At 41.7% G+C, this 17209-nt stretch overlaps 1 protein-coding gene across 1 annotated transcript in view; it reads left to right on the forward strand.

Moving 5' to 3' along the window:
* NSMAF (neutral sphingomyelinase activation associated factor) overlaps positions 1–17209 on the forward strand; it is a 64283-nt gene that overhangs the window by 15826 nt on the left and 31248 nt on the right. The window contains exons 2-7 of the mRNA XM_040972534.1: positions 1527–1616; positions 8494–8572; positions 8667–8734; positions 8811–8847; positions 14088–14138; positions 17075–17146. Of these exons, the coding sequence (XP_040828468.1) occupies positions 1527–1616; positions 8494–8572; positions 8667–8734; positions 8811–8847; positions 14088–14138; positions 17075–17146 (397 nt within the window). The remainder of the gene's footprint in view (positions 1–1526; positions 1617–8493; positions 8573–8666; positions 8735–8810; positions 8848–14087; positions 14139–17074; positions 17147–17209) is intronic.

Below are 17209 nucleotides of genomic sequence, written 5' to 3' on the forward strand. Positions count from 1 at the left end.
TGAACTTGGCAGATTTTAGGATAGTCTAAACTGGCTTATAAATCTAACAAGCCATATGTCAACAGTTGAGGCACAGAACAGTTTTAGGAGGGGTGTGCAGAGAAATCTTCAATACCTTAGTGAGGAGCAACTAATCTTTGTGTCCCACCTAGTAAGGTATGTGTGAGTCCACACTAAACTTTTCCTCCTGGTTCTAAGCTTTCCTTGTTGTTCTCTGTCTATCTATTCTAATTGTTGTTGTTGTTGTTTTGGGGGGTGGGCCTCCGGAGTGACCCTGATGGTCATTGCAAGAGAGGTTGGGGATCCAAAGTTGGAACTAAGTAAGGACCAGAGAAAGCTCCTCTCCCTAGTCCCAAAGTCAAAGTTATTTTTAAATTTTTGCTTGATTGCCCCCATTTCATATCACTCCCCCGCTGTCTGCCTCATGTCTAGTTTGGAACTGCATGTTCAGTTCTTATATAGAAAAGCCATGCGCTGCCATGAGCTAGGGATAATTTATCAGGGGCAGAAACTGGAGCCATCACCCCAGTCATATTTTAACCTGTCCCCCAGTGCTGCCTGCCTGCGCGCTTGGCACCTGACCTACAGTTTCTGAATGCTCATGAAGTCCTTGGTGAGAGTTTGTTTTTTTTGCATGAGCCCTTTTCTGTGAGCACTGGTGATTCCTCTGGTCTGTTTTTTGTCTTAGAGATTTGCACATGCCTCCTGTCTGCTTTGATGTTCTCCACCAACAGGATTTCAGCCACCCGTGGCTATACCATTTAAAAAGTGCGTTTATTCACGTTTTGGTGCTGTTTCAAGAGGAAGTGAAAGAAGCGCGTGTGTCAACTACCTTATTTAATCTGTTTGTATGTCACATCGGAACAGCAGGACACATCTCAAGTGCCTCACTTTTAATGAAGAAAGCATTTCCTCTTAACTTTATGTGGTGTTGTGGTTTTCTGGACCTTAACATGAAATAGATAAAGCACTTGTTTTCACTTCTTTGCCCTATAATTGTTTCTGTGACCACAGAGCTAGATTAATGTATGCTTCTTATTGTTTCATTTCTTAAAGATTTAAAACAGTTAAAAATGAAAAAAAGTATATTTTAATTCTACTCAAGTAAATTGATTTATTTTACTTATGTGTAACACCCGCTGTCAGAGAGGACTAGTTGAATTTCATGGTTGAATAACTGAAGATCTGTCTCCAAATTAAGATAAACTCAAACAGCTATGTGGCGTGGCACTAGAGCAGGCAGCAATAATCTTAATTTCATGAAGTTTGGAATTTCTGTAAAGAATTAAGTACATCCACCTGATGGGTGATTTTATGTTCGGCACAGCAGTGATTCAACACACATAGCAGGCCTGTTTGCATCTTTTCCTCATACTGAATAGGTGGAGAGGAGTGCCTGGCATGAAATAAAACTTCTAAAGTGGAGGTCACTTAAGGAAAAGCAAGAATCATGTTAAATGCGCTGCTTTCATATGCATGCTGAAAGTTGAGTGTAAACCAAAGTGGTTTTCTCTCCCTAATTGTAGATTTTCCTTGCTGCTGCTCAACTTGGAGGAGTACTATTTTGAACAGCACACAGCTAATCATATTCAACACAAAGGCAGCCATGATGAAAGGTAAGAAAAAGTTGGGTTGTTTCATGAACTAACAAGTGTTTCTGATGTCTGGCATTTTAAAAATCAAATGTATGATCATATAGGAATTTCCGCCTTCTTTGTTATGGGGAAAGTAACGAGAAGAGTGGATTTAGAAATTTGAGTCAGGATGCCAGATATTTTTCAGAGCTTTTTTTTTTCTTAAGCGTTTTGGGCTGTGGATATCTTTATTTTTTTTTAAATTTTAGTTTTGTTTTTAGTGTTGTTTACATAATTGAGAGGGATGCATGCCCATGTGGACCTCTAATTATTGTACATCCCGGTGTGGAGGAAGCTGGTTTCATGATTTTGGTTCTCCTGTGTCCACGGGGAAAGGGGGAGGAGGTTGCTCCTTGCTGTCAACCATGGATGTGGGACGGTCATTTGATGCCTTAGAGACCTCAGTGTTGGGAAGAGTGTTCCCAGGGTATTACTTGAATAGTTTTCATAGCTCCATGATGTCATTGGCTTCAGTGCTCCAAGGATGAGAAAATCTTTCCAAAGTTAATTTGTTGACAAAGTCTGCCTTAGTGCATATACAGCCCCAGACACTTGCTGCAAAACTTAGCCAGGAGAGTTGTTCAACCTGTTCTGCTTTCCGTCCTCTGATAAGATGCTCAATGTCCTTTGCTGGCTTAGATGAGCTGGCTGTCATGTTCTGTCCCCTATATGCATCTGGGCATACTGTCTGTCCTCTGCACAGGCATCAGCAACTAAGGAGGTCTAGTGGTAATACGTGCACGCCAAGATCAGACCACACATCTCGTGATTTTTCCCTGTAATTGGTGTCTGAATCCAGCAGTCTAATCAGGGAGTCCACCAAGAAACCTTTCCTGGGATGACCTCAGACTTAAGTCTTTTGTGTACCAGCCAATGCAGGGTCAGGTATGATCTGTCATCTGTATCAGCCAATGCGCATACTGGTGGGAGCAGCTGCCTGGTCAGTTCTTCCATCAGCCCCTTATCTCATGAAACCGATGGGTGCTGTGGCCTGGCCTAGCCAGCCCGCCATAGACCCAGTCCTGACGTATACTGGCAGGTACCATGGCCTAGTCAGGATGAACCTCCTCAACCCCCGCCAGATCCACCTCCAGCCCTGACTTTTGCATGTACCAGCCTCTGTTGCTACCTAGCTTGGCTCACCCCTCATCCATCCAGCTCTTGTGCACACCCACAGTTGCTATGACTTAACTCACTCTGCCCCTCCCCCAAACCCGGTCCTCACATGTTGAAAGGTGCCACTGCCTTGTCCAACCTGCCTCATTAGCAAACCTGATTTTTTTTTTTATGGTACAATTTCATAGAGTCTAGGATTTCCCCTGACAAAATTCCAACCCCCTCTGGCTGATTTCCCCATATTGTTACAATACTATAGTCCTTCATAAGGAGTTATAGTTCCATCACCCTGCCCAGCCCTAATTCTTATGCTCACCAGCAGTAGGCACAGCTTAACAGAGGAGTGGCTGCAGTTCCCCTGCTTGACATGCCCTGGATTTTTGTGTCTGTCAGAAGGTACTGATCACAGACCGTAAGATATGTAAAATCAGCACTCTCTAAATGAATGTTGCAGTCTGAAGTAGAAACAAGCCTGATTTTTCTTTATTTTCATAATTATTGCTTAACACACTGTAAACACATGTTCCATGTATCTAATCTTATCTTTTTTTTTAAAAGATGTATTGATTTTTTTATTACCAAGTCAGATATGCAGAGAGGAGGAGACACAGAGAGGAAGGTCTTCTGTCTGATGATTCACTCCCCAAGTGAATGCAAAGGCTGGTGCTGTGCCAATCTGGAGCCAGGAGCCAGGAACTTACTCCAGGTCTTCCATACAGGTTGCACGGTCCCAAGGCTTCGGGTCGTCCTCAGTGGCTTTCCCAGGCCACAAGCAGGGAGCTGGATGGGAAGTGGAGCTGCCGGGATTAGAACTGGCGCCCATATGGGATCCCAGTGCGTTCAAGACAAAAATTTTAGCTGCTAGACCACGCTGCCAGATGCTGATCTTATCTTTGAAAAGCTGTGTGCAGAAGTATGTAAAGAAATTTATTTGTCTAAGATTCCTACTTGAAATTTGTTAGGATGGAATTTGTTCCAGCTATGATCTGCCCACTAATAATTTCCTGTAGGGAGGTTACCCAACAATAGGCTGCAACTTGGAAAATGCTTTGATATTATTTGAACTTATTTTTTAGTGTTCTTCATGTTTTATCCTTAAGGGATCAAAAACATGCTACTACATTTAAAAACATAAACCAAAATAAAAATGACTTGTTAAAAATAATTTTAATGAATTTTATATATTTCAGAGTCAGGGAAAGAGATCTTATATCTGCTGGTTGACTTCCCAGATACTCACTAGAGCTGGAGCTGGGCTAGACGGAAACCAGGACTAGGGAACTCAGTGTGGGTCCCCCATGACTCTGGCAAGAATGCCTCTACTTGAGCCATGCCCTGCAGCCATGTAGAGTGAACAGAAAGAGCAAACTGAAGTCAAGACTGGAGCAGGGCCTTACACGTGGGCATGCCAGCATGGGACATAGGTGTCCGAGAAGTCTTAGGTGCTGTGCCGAGTGACCATCCCCATGGGCCTTGTTGTTTCATAGCTTATGACATAAGTTGTTTGTTTACCATTGTTGTAGGGTTTTCGACCCTGAGTACGGCAGCAACCTCAATTCTTGTCTCGCAGGAAAGAAGCATTCTCATGCGGACACAGTTTAATTTGTTGTTGTTTTTTTTAAAGATTTATTTATTTATTGGAAAGTCAGATATATAGAGAGGAGGAGAGGAAAAGAGGAAGATCTTCCGTCGATGATTCACTCCCCAAGTGAGCACTGCGGCCAATGGTATGCCGTTCCGAGCCAGTAGCCAGGAACTTCTTCCGGGTATACCACATGGGTACAGGGTCCCAAAGCTTTGGGCTGACCCTGACTGCTTTCCCAGGCCACAAGCAGGGAACTGGATGGGAAGTGGAGCTGCTGGGATTAGAACTGGCACCCATATGGGATCCCTGTGCATTCAAGGTGAGGACTTTAGCCGCTAGGCCATGCCACCGGCCCCACAGTTTAGTTTTAAAGCAAGATTTATTAGAAAAGTTGAGAAGAGAGGCTCCTGTCCTAGCGACGGGAGGGGGCTCTGAGATAGGAAGGACCTGTGCATGGGGGTATTGGGATCTTTTTAAAGCTTTATTTCAGAAGGGAGTTTTCCAAGGACAAAGGAATTCCCTGTCCCCAGGTATCTGGCTTTCAGGCAAAAGACCAGAGAGGTGCCAGGCATAGGACATTCCAGGTCATAGGCATATGTGTATTACTTCCTCCTGCCCTCCTTTCAATGATAAGGACCTGAGGCCCTCCCACACAATGGCTGGAGGTAATGGCTGGTGCTTCAGGTGGGGAATTGATATGCTAATAGTACCCTTGTCCCTTGGATGAAACATGCTCTGGTGAATCTGACATGGTAGGGAAATTCACTTTTATATAAAAAATGACTTTGGGACCAAGAGTACCCTAACTGCCTACTACCCAGTCTAACTCCTCTCACACCATCAAATCAAACTAGACAATTACTGTTCCCTGAAAGTAGTATTTTGCATTTTCATGTCTGGAAGTTTGCTCAAAAAAAATGTTTTTTCTTGATTCCACGCCTTTTGCTGTTTTTCCCACATTTTCTGTCCTGTATCATCATAATGTCTTGCTTACTAGTAAATAAATTTGTTATTAAAACACAAGTCTAAGGTAGCAAACTTAAACCCATTTTTGTGATTTTGATGTTTTTTTTTTTATTATTGTTATTAATTACGTTGCATTTTGTGACACAATTTCATAGGCTCTGGAATCCCCTCAACCTGTACCCCCATGGTGGATTCCTCCACCTTGTTGCAATATTACAGTTCAAATTCAGTCTTGATTCTTTCATTGCAAGCATATACCAAGCATAAAGTCCAGCATCTTATTGTCCAAATACATTCAACTGTTTCTTGGGGAGACCATCTCCGGTCTGAATGTAGAGTTGGCAGAGTATCATCCAGATCAATTCAAAGCCCCAGCACAACATCAACAGCAATTAACAACACTATGGAGTTAATTGACATGGTATTGAGTGAGCAATATGTTAAAAAATGCAAGTTCTTAACCACATCCTGTGACTACTTCATTGACATTTCAATTTTAGTTTATACACAGAACCAGCTATACAGCTTAAAATGGCTATAGGGTACTATTCAGCTGTCTCATGTCTATTTTCATTTTAGTATTTAGCAGTTTATAGTGTTGAAGCATAATTTTGCTGAACTTGGCTAAACTGGCTTATAAATCTAACAAGGCATATGTCAACAGTTGAGGTACAGAACAGTTTTAGAAGGAGTGTGCAGGGAAATCTTCAATACCTTAGTGAGGAGTAACTGATCTTTGTGTTCTACCCAGTAAGGTATATGTGCATCCACGCTGACCGTTTCCTGTCTGATTCTAAGCTTTCCTTGTTGTTCTCTGTCTATCTATTCTAATTCTTTTTGTAGGGGGTGGGCCTCCGGAGTGACCCTGATGGTCATTGCAAGAGAGGTTGGGGATCCAAAGTTGGAACTAAATAAGGACCAGAGAAAGCTCTCCCTAGTCCCTAAAGAAGTTTACTGTTCTGTTTCTGTGGACCGCTCTGGGTTCCTGGCTATTGTTCTGATGACCTTGGATCCTGCATGGAAGGATTTGGGCTTCTTCCATCCCATGTGGTAGATCCAAAGGGGGGTGGATGACCTCAGAGTTCTCGGCCTCCAAAGGCACTCCAATTCCCCATGTTCTTGGCTGTTGCGATGTAGTCCTTGGTGTCCGTACTGATAGTCCTTGGTGATGAAACTGGATTCTCCAGGGTTGGGATACAAGCCTCCTCCTGTCCACCTGCTCCACTCTGGGATCCCCCTGCTCTGTGCATATGACCTCCTGTTAAGAGGTTGTCAGGATCGCTCTTGATTCCCCCTATATGTCTTTGTAGTTTTACTATTGGCTAATATTGATTTGAGTCTGTTGTCTATGAGTTAGTTATGTTCCTGATAGGTTATACTTCACGTGTTCCTCACACCTTCTAAGGAGATGAAAGCTTTCTCTGCTCTCCCACCCCTTTTCTGAGTAGCTTAGAGTCTTAAAAGTATATTAGGTTTTACAATTCTTTGATGCAGATCCAAGTTGAATTTTACCAAAATTTTTTGGCATCTGTTAAAGTGATAATGTAACTTTTATCTTTCATTCTGTGATGTAATGTATTATGTTTGTGGGTTTTTGTATGCCCAACCATGCCTGTATCCTTGGGCTAAATCTCACATAGTCACAGTGAACGATCTTTTTGAAGTGTTCTTGGATTAGATTTAGTAGTAGTGTTTTGAAAATGTTTGAAAATGTCCGTATTTGTGATCACATTGGTTTACAGTGTTTTTGTTATTATGGGGGTGTGCAAGTTGTTTTATTCTCATCTAGTTTTGGAATCACAGCAATTCTGATTTCATAGAACAAATCTGTAATAGTTCTCTTCTTTCACTTTATTATTGTTTTTTTTTTTATAATAGCTTGAGAATTGGCCAAAACAAGCAGTTGCCTCTAAAATGTTTTAGGTTGCGGCCTGACATGGTAACAGAATGGCTAAAGTTCTCGCGTGGAACATGCCAGGATGCCATATGAGTAATGGTTCTAATCCAGCTGCCCCAGTTCCCATCCAGCTCCCTGCTTGTGGCCTGGGAAAGCAGTTGAGGACGGCCCAAACCTTGAGACCCTGAACCCACGTGGGAGACCTGCGAGCTCCTGGCTCTAGCTTCGGATCACCTCAGATCTGGCAGTTGCAAACACTTGGGGGGTGAATCACCAGATGGAAGATCTTCCTCTCTATTTCTACTTCTATCTGTATGTCTGACTTTCCAATTAAAAAAGAAAATCTTAGAATCATATTAAGGGCCCGGCGACTGTGGCCTAGAGGCTCAAGTCCTCGCCTTGAACGTGCCAGGATCCCATAGGGGCGCCAGTTCTAATCCCAGCAGCTCCACTTCCCATCTAGCTCCCTGCTTGTGGCCTGGGAAAGCAGTCGAGGATGGCCCAAAGCCTTGGGACCCTGCACCCGTGTGGGATACCTGGAAGAAGTTCCTGGCTCCTGGCTCGGACTGGCATACCATTGGCTGTTGTGCTCACTTGGGGAGTGAATCATCAGACGGAAGATCTTCCTCTTTGTCTCTCCTCTCTGTATATCCGCCTTTCCAATAAAAATAAAATAAATCATTTTAAAAAAATATTAAAATGAGAAAAATGCTTAGGTAGATTTTCTTCTAAAATTTACTGACCTTGCATAAAAGTCCCAAAAAAAGGATGGCAGTGGTGAAATCTATAACATATTTATTCGGTATTAACGTATTCTTAAATGACTTATCATCATGGGACAAGTTTTTTTTTTCCTGTTGTCTTTATTGTTTCATATCTCTACTAGGAGCATTTCATTTGCAAAATTCATATTCTTCACCTAATCATTTTTATGCTTTTAGTGTTTGCATCTGGATAGTTTTTGTGTGTGGTTTTTGTTGTTGTTGTTTGTTCTGTTTTTTTCAGATATAAAGTACTAAAAACCAACTGAATGCATTAGACAGAGGACAAATGAAGCATGTGTTAGCCTCTCTGGTGTTTTGGTCTTTTTGTTTCCTTGTAAGAGTCATTGTTTTGTTGTTTTCCCAGTGTTTTAAATCCTTATCTTTAATTATGTTGTTTATTATTTTTTGTGTATCATTTTTATTATCTTTACTATGTTGTTTATCACTAATTAGTGCTTTGATTAGTCAAAGCACTAATGTATTGTGATTTAAGGTAAGTTCATTAAATAAGCACTGTACTTCTCCCCCTAGGAAAATCAGAGGTTCCTTAAAGATATGTTCAAAATCAGTGATTTTTGAACCAGATGCAGTATCCAAGCCCATCATTAAGGTAAAAACATCTTAAATCTTAACAGAAACATTTCCAATTTTGTATGTATTTGAATTCTGTGTATTTTTATAATACTTGCTTTTATTTTACCCAGATTCCTTTGAGAGATTGTATGAAAATAGGAAAATATGGAGAAAATGGAGCCAATAGACACTTTGCAAAGTATGTCATTTTCATGATTTAGCTTTATTTTGACCAAAGTATTTTATATATTTAATGTCTTTTATCTGTATTTTAGGGCAAAATCTTGGGGTATTTCACTTGTTTTCAGTCAGGTAAGAAGTAACTTATGAATTCTTTACTAAGATGAATGAATATTATATCATGATGAAATTGCAGAAATATCAAATGAGGATCATTGGAGTCGATGTTTAAAGACTTTTAAAGTTGTGCAGAATTTGTTTTAATAGGATGGGGTTCCACTGGTGTTTATGAGTTGTGATGCCTTGCAGGCCTGCAGTTTTGTGCTGGGTAGCTCTGGCAGTGCGTGGGGGTTGCCACGATTGTTCCTTCTGTGGCTGTCAGGTCACTGAGAGGGTGGGAGGCCAGCACCTTGATACTTACATGTTCTTGGCTGACTCACAACACCCACGGGAATGACAAGGGATGAGTAGTCGTGTATCTTTATGACCCTTGGGTTCATGACCCCCCTCTTCATTCCACAGTTATTCTACATTCATTTAGACACTCACTGCTCTGCTTCATCCTGGGATCTAATACCATTACTGGCGGTTTAAGATAGATTAAGACTTGGGGACTTTACACCTCACATAATTAGCATGTAAATTCCTAAAGAGTTAAGAAGTGAGTAGAGAGCTTTTACCATTTTGATATGATTCTGAATGTCTTTTTCATCTTTAAAATGAGGCAGTTAGCAGTGTTAATTTGCAGGTTAGTTCGCTGGTTTGTTAAGCAGCTCTCAGAGACCTATGGTTTTGCAATCATGTTTGTGAAGTGAAGTGTGGGAATGAAGAGGCACAGATACCTTTAACGTGGGATGCCATTCACTGTGCTCATATATGTGGTCAGTCTTGTCTCTGGACACTCAGAGGGGGACAGGCAGACAAAGCTCTCAGATCACCAGGCCCTTCTATTCTGATGTATTGAAAATTATTTTAAGGAAGAGATAACAAATGGAATGATTTTTCTTTTTAATGATTGATTACTTTGAAAGGTAGAGTAATGGAGAGCAAAAGGGGGAGAAGGAGGGAGAAAGAGGATAAGCAGCTTCTTCCATCTGTTCCCCACGTGAGGTCCAGGCCAAGCTAAACCCAAGAGTCAGGAGCCCTGGGATCCCACAGGGATGCCAGAAGCTGAACCTCTTGGATTGTCTCCTGCTAGTTTCGCAAGTACATTAACAAGAAGTTGATTCTAAAACACAGCAGCCAAGACTTGAGCTACAGCTCCAGTACTAGAAGCCAGCACTGGAAGTGGTGGTTTAATTTACTGTGCCACAACACTGACCCCTATAGCGTAGATGATGTTCTGTATTTAACTTTCTATGATTTCATTAACATAGAAAACATTTCTCAGAATGTCATGAACTTCCTACTATTTAACTGGCATATTTCAGATATAGCCATGTACTGCTTTAAGGAAGCAGTGCCACTACTATGACAGCTCTGGTCTACCCTGTGCTCACGTCTGCCGTATCATTCTGTTATGCATGACTTTAGAAATTCCATAACGTGAAGAGGCACTTTTTCAGTTGGAAATAGGGTTTCCACTATCCAACCATACATTTTTGTTAGTTAAAAAAAAAAATCCTCCACTTTTAGTAATTTGCATATGTTTTTATCAGACATGCTTAAAATGAGCTTAGCATCAAGGAACACAGGAATGCAACTACTCTCTTAGATATTTCTTCTAAGTTTTATTTGTCAGGTCCACAACCAGGTGACCCTTACATGTTTTCATTATTTACAAACTACCTGGTTGCGTGATATGTTATGCTGTTTTACATTCCAACCTCTGCTTCTCAATGTTGCTGCTGGAATAAAAAGGTATATGCTTGTAAATGATCATTTTGGCTCATGCATCCAGTGAAGATTGTGTCCAAGACTCTCTGGATAGAGAGAAGAACAAAATACCCAGAGCAGCTGTCCTTGTGGACGTCACTTTCCAGTGAGGAGGCGGTGACTCTCCTCCAGTGTCAAGTGGTGGTGATTGCTGTGAAACCAGCGAAAAAAGCAGGACCAGAGTCCTGTGGGGACGCGTCCCTAGCTGTATGCATTACCAGAAAAGCTCGGTGTGTTCTTTCCTCAGCTTAATAGAGAAATAGAAAACTGGGAACAGGTTGCAGACAGAGAAGTTTTATTTGCAAAGTGACCAGGTGAACGTGGAAAGAAGAGGGATGGGGAAGGCAGATCCCGGGAGAGAGCCGGGAGATGGGGAGCTCTTGAAGGGAGAGGGAGAGACACCGAAGGCCTGACGAAGGGTCCTGGGATTCTGAGCATTCCCTGACCCCTCCTTATTGGGCCGAACCTACTGGTAAAAGGTTCCCCATTTGGTGGTCTCTTAACCAGTTAGGAAATCGGTGGGCAATGCTTGTGCCACGTACTCTAAGGTGTGACCAAGATTTCAGTAGGCTTGGATGGTCTCAGTGCATGTTTCAAGTTCCTGTTTTGCATAAGAGAATAACTCAAGGCTGAATCAAACTGAAAGCGCAAGAATGGGAGCAGGATTCATTTAAAGGGATGAAGAGGAAGCGTACATTCAAACATGAGTGTGGGCTGCACTGTGAGGAGAATCACACCTACCCCAATTAGGGGTAATACCCTCACTGAATATTCAAATAGGTAGGGTTTGGGTAAATTTTAGTGTTCATGCTAATCTGTGGGAAGGTTTTATGAAATAGCCATGTGGCATTAGCACACCTGTGTTCATTATGGTGTTTTCATGATGGAGGCTGAAGTGCGTCATGGGAAAGTGGGTGTGCTGAATTGATGTAGTAGGGATGTGTCTTTTTAAAGGGTACAAGGCTAAGGCATGAAGACTGCTAGAAACCTACCAGCTTCTTTGTCTTTCTAACTCCCTGCCAGACTCCTACGCAAAGGATGTCAAGTGAATATACTTGTGCTGCTTTAGACACAGTGGCCGCTGCTGCCTCCTTGGGCAGTACTATTTGACCAGGGACCCAGCAGGTGGGAGCGAGGCTAGGAGCCCTGTACTGCTCAGGAACAGAAGTATCACAGGTACAAAGGGAGGTGATGGTGGGATCACAAGTGGGTCTCTCCTGGGCAGGGGAACGGGACAGGAGAGTCAGTGGGCTAGGCCTGAGAGTTAAGGAGAGTGCTCTGAGAGAGGATTGGAGGAGGGGTGAGGACCTTGTCACTCAGGGCAGAGCAGGAGGCAGGGGATTTGGTTAGTAGGTGTTTGTCAATCTCCCAGGATGCTGGTCTGTCCTTCATACATCTGTCCTTCAGAGAGGAGACTTCAGGCTGCAAATTGGGGACCTGGAAGTTTCCAGAGGCTGTGTTGGCTGAGGTTTTCAAAGGAGCTGCACTGAGAGATCTGAGGACTAAGACTCTACAGCTCTCTAACATTTGAGATCGGAAGAGAGCAAGATCTAAACAGAGCAGGCAGAAGAAGCAGTTAGTGAAATCGTGGGTGTTGCGAGTTGACCATATCTATCCCAGAAAAGAGCCAGAGGTAAACTCTTAGAAGCTCAGGAGCCTTTATTCACCAGCTGGCACTGACCAGTGGACAGTCCCATTCCGCCACACGTGGAAGAGGGCAGCCTTGTTCAAAAATTCTTAGGCAGTGATCATCCACTAAGATCATCATCCACTAAGTGATCATCCATCAACTAAGAGAGCACTAGAACATGGTACAAATCATTCACTCAACCAAGCTTACATCAGCACACAATACAAATATCCAATCAACTGCAGGGGTGAGGAGCAGATACTTAGTTTAAGCATCAAGCACTTTAAACTATCCAATCAACACAATAGAAACTGGCAAACAGGACCTCCCCATTCTGTTTACAGAAAACAATTTGGGGCAATCAGCATACTGATTTTACTTGCCAGAGCTGTAAAAGAAAAGCAAGATCTCATCCTGGAATGAGATAAGCACTTTCACTTCTCTTTTGGGACTTTCCAAGAACCCAAGGTTATGGCAGAGGTCAGATAATGGACATGTCCCAGAAGTGTTTCAGAAGACCTAGCGTTACTATCGCCATTTTCTTTTGTGTGGGCTGTCACAAGGGAAGCCAGAACCTGGAGCCAAGGAGACTAGGAAAAGGCTTCAAGCAGAGCCTCAGCTATCAATGGCTCTATGCAAGTTCAAGAAAGACGTAGGAATTAACCCTTGGATTTGGTGACATGAGATCTTGAGTTTCTGCTCTGACCATCTGAGTAGCAGTTTTGATGGCATAGTGGGAATAAAAATCTGTCGTAGACCCTGGAAGAATTATAGACTGATCTTGTGGAGTGTTATCACACAGATGAAAATAAAATGGCATAAAGAGGCTGTGAGACCAGAGGGAGGGCGATGGGATGTCTGGTCTGTGTAAAATGGGAGAGGGTGCAGAGTCTAATCTCAGGACAGATTTGAGTAGCCTGTCCCACTGGCTCCTCCCGTACAGCAGGTGGAAAGGCAGGGAGGAGGACACCGCTGTGACCAGACTGGCAGCTCTGGCGGGGGATGCTGCTGCTTCAACATGGTGATTAATATACAGTGTGAGAACTGCTGCTCATGATGACTTTGTTTTACTCATTTCTTAGAATATTGGCACATAGATTCGCTTGCTTCCTGTGTACTAGCTAGCACTGATGACATTCTTAAAGCGTTTTGGATATTCACTTTCCAAAAGTTCTTATAAACATTATTACTTTGGTGCTTTTCTTTAAACTTTGCTTTGTCATTTTAACATAAAACTTTATAACCATACTACTAATAATGCAAAATTAGGAAATACGGTTTATGTAACAATGATTTAAAATATTCAGTTTGTAAATCGTGCTTCAACGCTATGAACTGCTAACTACTAAAATTAAAATAGACATGAGACAACTGAGTAGTAATCTATAGCCATTTTAAGGTGTATAGAACCCAATTGTATATAAACTAATAATTGTAATGTCAATGTAGAAGTCATAGGATATCGTTCAGAACTTGCACCCTTTCTCTCTCTCTCTCTCTCTCTCTCTCTCTCTCTCTCTCTTTTAACATGCTGGTTATACAATACCATGTCAACTAATTCCATTACGTTACAAATTGTTACTGATGTAATGTCGGGGTTTTTAATTGATTGGGATGATACTCTGTTGGCTCTACCTTCAGACCAGAGACTGTCTCCCCAAGAAACTGCTGAACTTATCTGGACAATAAGATGCTGGACTCTATGCTTTGTAGATGCTTGCGAGGAAAGAATCTCAACTGAATCTGAACTGTAGTAATGCAACATTAAAAAAAAATATTCAGTTTGTAATATCCTAATTTATAGTTTACTCTTTACAATTAAAAATTTTGGCAATAATTTTTGTAAGTATTGGTTTATCCGTTTCAGGTATACTTCATTAAAGAACATAACATTGTTGCACCATATAAAATAGAAAGGGTAAGTAAGTTTTTCATGTGTTCCCAGCAATTTTCTTAGATTTATTTATCTTTATAATATCAAAAGGGAGATTACCAGAGAGAAGGGAGACAAAGAGAAAGGGCTTCCATCTGCTGGCATTCTCCCCAAGTGGCCACAATGGCCAGAGCTGAGCCGATCCAAAACAAGGAGCCAGGAGCCTCTTCTGGTTCTCCCACACAGGTTCAGGTTGGCAAGGCTTTGGGGCATCTTCTGCTGCTGTCTCAGGCTATCAGCTGGGAGCTGGATGGCAAGTGCAGCAGCTGGTACACAAACCAGAGCCCATATGGAGTGCTGTGCTTACAGGCTAAGGATTAGCCAACTGAGCCATCACATTATCCCCACTCCCAACAATTTTATCTTGTAATTTTGAGTAATTGTGAACCTATTAACATCTTTTATAATAATAATAATGGACATTAAAAGCTTATTACCTATGTGTTTTAACAAGATTGAAGACAACCATAGATGTTATAGTCTTAAGAGAATTCAATAAACTTTGTGAGTTAGAAAAAATGTACTTGATAGGAAAAAGTTAAATGATTAGGTTAGAAATTGAAATCCTGGAAGTTTAGCAGCACAATCAATAATCACAAAAACTTGGAGAAAACCAAAATGTCCATCATCAGAAGACTGGATAAAGAAACTATGGTTCATCTACTCTATGGAATACTACTCAGCTATTAAAAAATGCTTTTCTTTGTGGCCAAATGGGCCCAACTGGAGACCTGGAGACTATTATGGGAAGGGAAATGAGCCAATCCCAAAAGGTCAGATATCACATTTTTTGCCTAAATATAAGATAAAATGATTTCAAACCTAAAAAAAAAAAAAGCAACAGAAATTGAAATACAGTGGAGGGGAGGAGAATTAAGGATGGTGAAAAGGGAAATCTCTGAACATAAGGAACTGTCATGAAAAAAAAATAGAAGTCACAGCGTGTCTAAGATTACTTACTGATAATTACTGTGATTTTATCTGACAATACTTTATTAAAATGTGTTTTTAAGAATATTAAAGTTATAAATATTAAGTTATAAAAATGCCTTTATCTGAGAATTTAGCAATAATTCTCTATTCTTAATTGAATAGAAATTATGAGTAGACTTCCATACATTATCTGGTTTTCCAGTAAGCATAGATCCTCCATTTAGTCAATGTGTGCTTTATTTCCATATGTTTTAACTTTAGTTATATACAGTGAAAAAACAACTAGCAGAAGTTTTGACAGGACTTTTGTCCAACCTTGAGGGCCTCTGTTACACTGCTCCCCCTGCTGTCCTGCTGTTGTAACAGCAGCTCCACACAGACACAGAAGCAGCTAGGGCAGTGTGGGACACCCTGTCCACCAAGTTGGGAACCACTGGCTAGAGTGCTCTGCCTCTACTGCCTCTGTTGAGAGTGGCCTGAACTGTAGGCCATGAAAGTTATAAATACTAGGGTTTTTTAGAAAGTTTATGGCTCCAGTGCTTAATGTGAAGAAAGCTACATGGATTTCAATTCTTTTAAGCCAAAATGAGATTAATTTTTCATTCTGTTTTTCACAAACTTTATGAAGCATCCTCTTATATGTATTAATCTTTCTTCCAGGGAAATAGAACTAAAAAGTTATACACATGCCAGGGATCTTTTAAAAATTTCATTGAAAAAGTGCAGTACACTTAAGTCCCAGTGGGAACTTTAAAAATTCCCACTGGATAGGTATATAGACACATATGCATAGGTGCGTGTGTGTGTGTGTGTGTGTGTGTGTGTGTGTGTGTGTGTGTGTGTGTATGAGAAGGCCGAGAGAATGCTTTATCATTGTAAGGGATAGACTCATGAGCCTAAGTGTCTGAGAAGTCCAGACCTAGGAGAGCTGATGGCACAAACGCCCAGCCCTGTGTGAAGTTACAAGACATGTGCTGTAGTTCAAAGACAAGCAGACAAAATTACTTTTTGAAATGGATGTGCCAGCTGTCAGGCAGAAAGCCAGTCAATGGCACCAGGTGTGGGAGGAGATGTTCATATAAGGCACAGAGCAAGGAAACCAGCAGGTGTCGCCGGATTGCCAGACTCCCTGAGGTGTTAGGGATGAAGTTTCTCATGGGTTCTGTCCAGTTTCCAGGTGTGTTTGCAGTGCTCATGGCCCTTCAACTCTCCAAGGGGATGTTGATGATGGCAAAGTGGCTGCAGTCAGTGCGGGGCTGCTGGAGACCCAGTGGGCCGACGGGACATCCACAGGACCTTGTGTCCCTCCTGCAGCAGGGGGACCTGTGTTCTGAAAAATGTGCACCATTCTCCAAGGAGAGCATGTGAGAGCACAAAACAAGCCTCAAGAAATTTCAAAATCAAAATCCTAGATTTCCGACCTCACTGAAGTATAAATAATAGCATAAGGGAAAAAGAAAAATTCACAAATATGTGAGAACTAAATGCACTTGCAGCTAATGGTTCAAACAAATTGACGGAACAGTTACAAAGTGTTGTGAAACAAATGGAAAGTATGGGCTACATCAGGAAGGTGTGGAAGTAGTGGCCTCACCTATTTCCCCCTAATCCTGGACCCTTCCCACCCTAATCAATCATGTAAACTTCATAAAAAAAAATGGAAAGTACAACATCCCCCAAACCCTGTTGGATGCAGCAAAAGCAGCAACAAAAGGGAAGTTCATGAACACTTCTTTAAAAAAAAAAAACCCAACTCTGTACCTAAGGAATTAGAAGGACAGCAAACTGAACCTAACAAAAAGGAAGCAAAAATTGAATTTAGTAGAAAATTTTGTAGACATGCTCTCTAGAACGCTGGCTTCCCAGGAGAGGGCACACGAGGCAGAAGAGTACAGGATTCAGCAGGTGCCCCACTAATTTTCCTGGAGTAATGTGGTTCCACAAGCCTCTTCCCTTCCTTTGTTCTGATATCTTCCTCTTGTTGTTAGGGCAAAATGGAATATGTCTTTGAATTATCCAATTCAGGAAAAGTAGAAGATGTTGTGGAGACGTTGCTTCAGGTAAGCCCCTGACGTAGCAGACACCAATTAAGGCAGGGAATTCAGAGCAAATTTTCTAACGAA

This window comes from Ochotona curzoniae, unplaced genomic scaffold, assembly GCF_017591425.1.
Source record: "Ochotona curzoniae isolate NIBS_2020 unplaced genomic scaffold, NIBS_Ocur_1.0 contig_2318, whole genome shotgun sequence".
Taxonomy (NCBI): Eukaryota; Metazoa; Chordata; class Mammalia; order Lagomorpha; family Ochotonidae; genus Ochotona; species Ochotona curzoniae.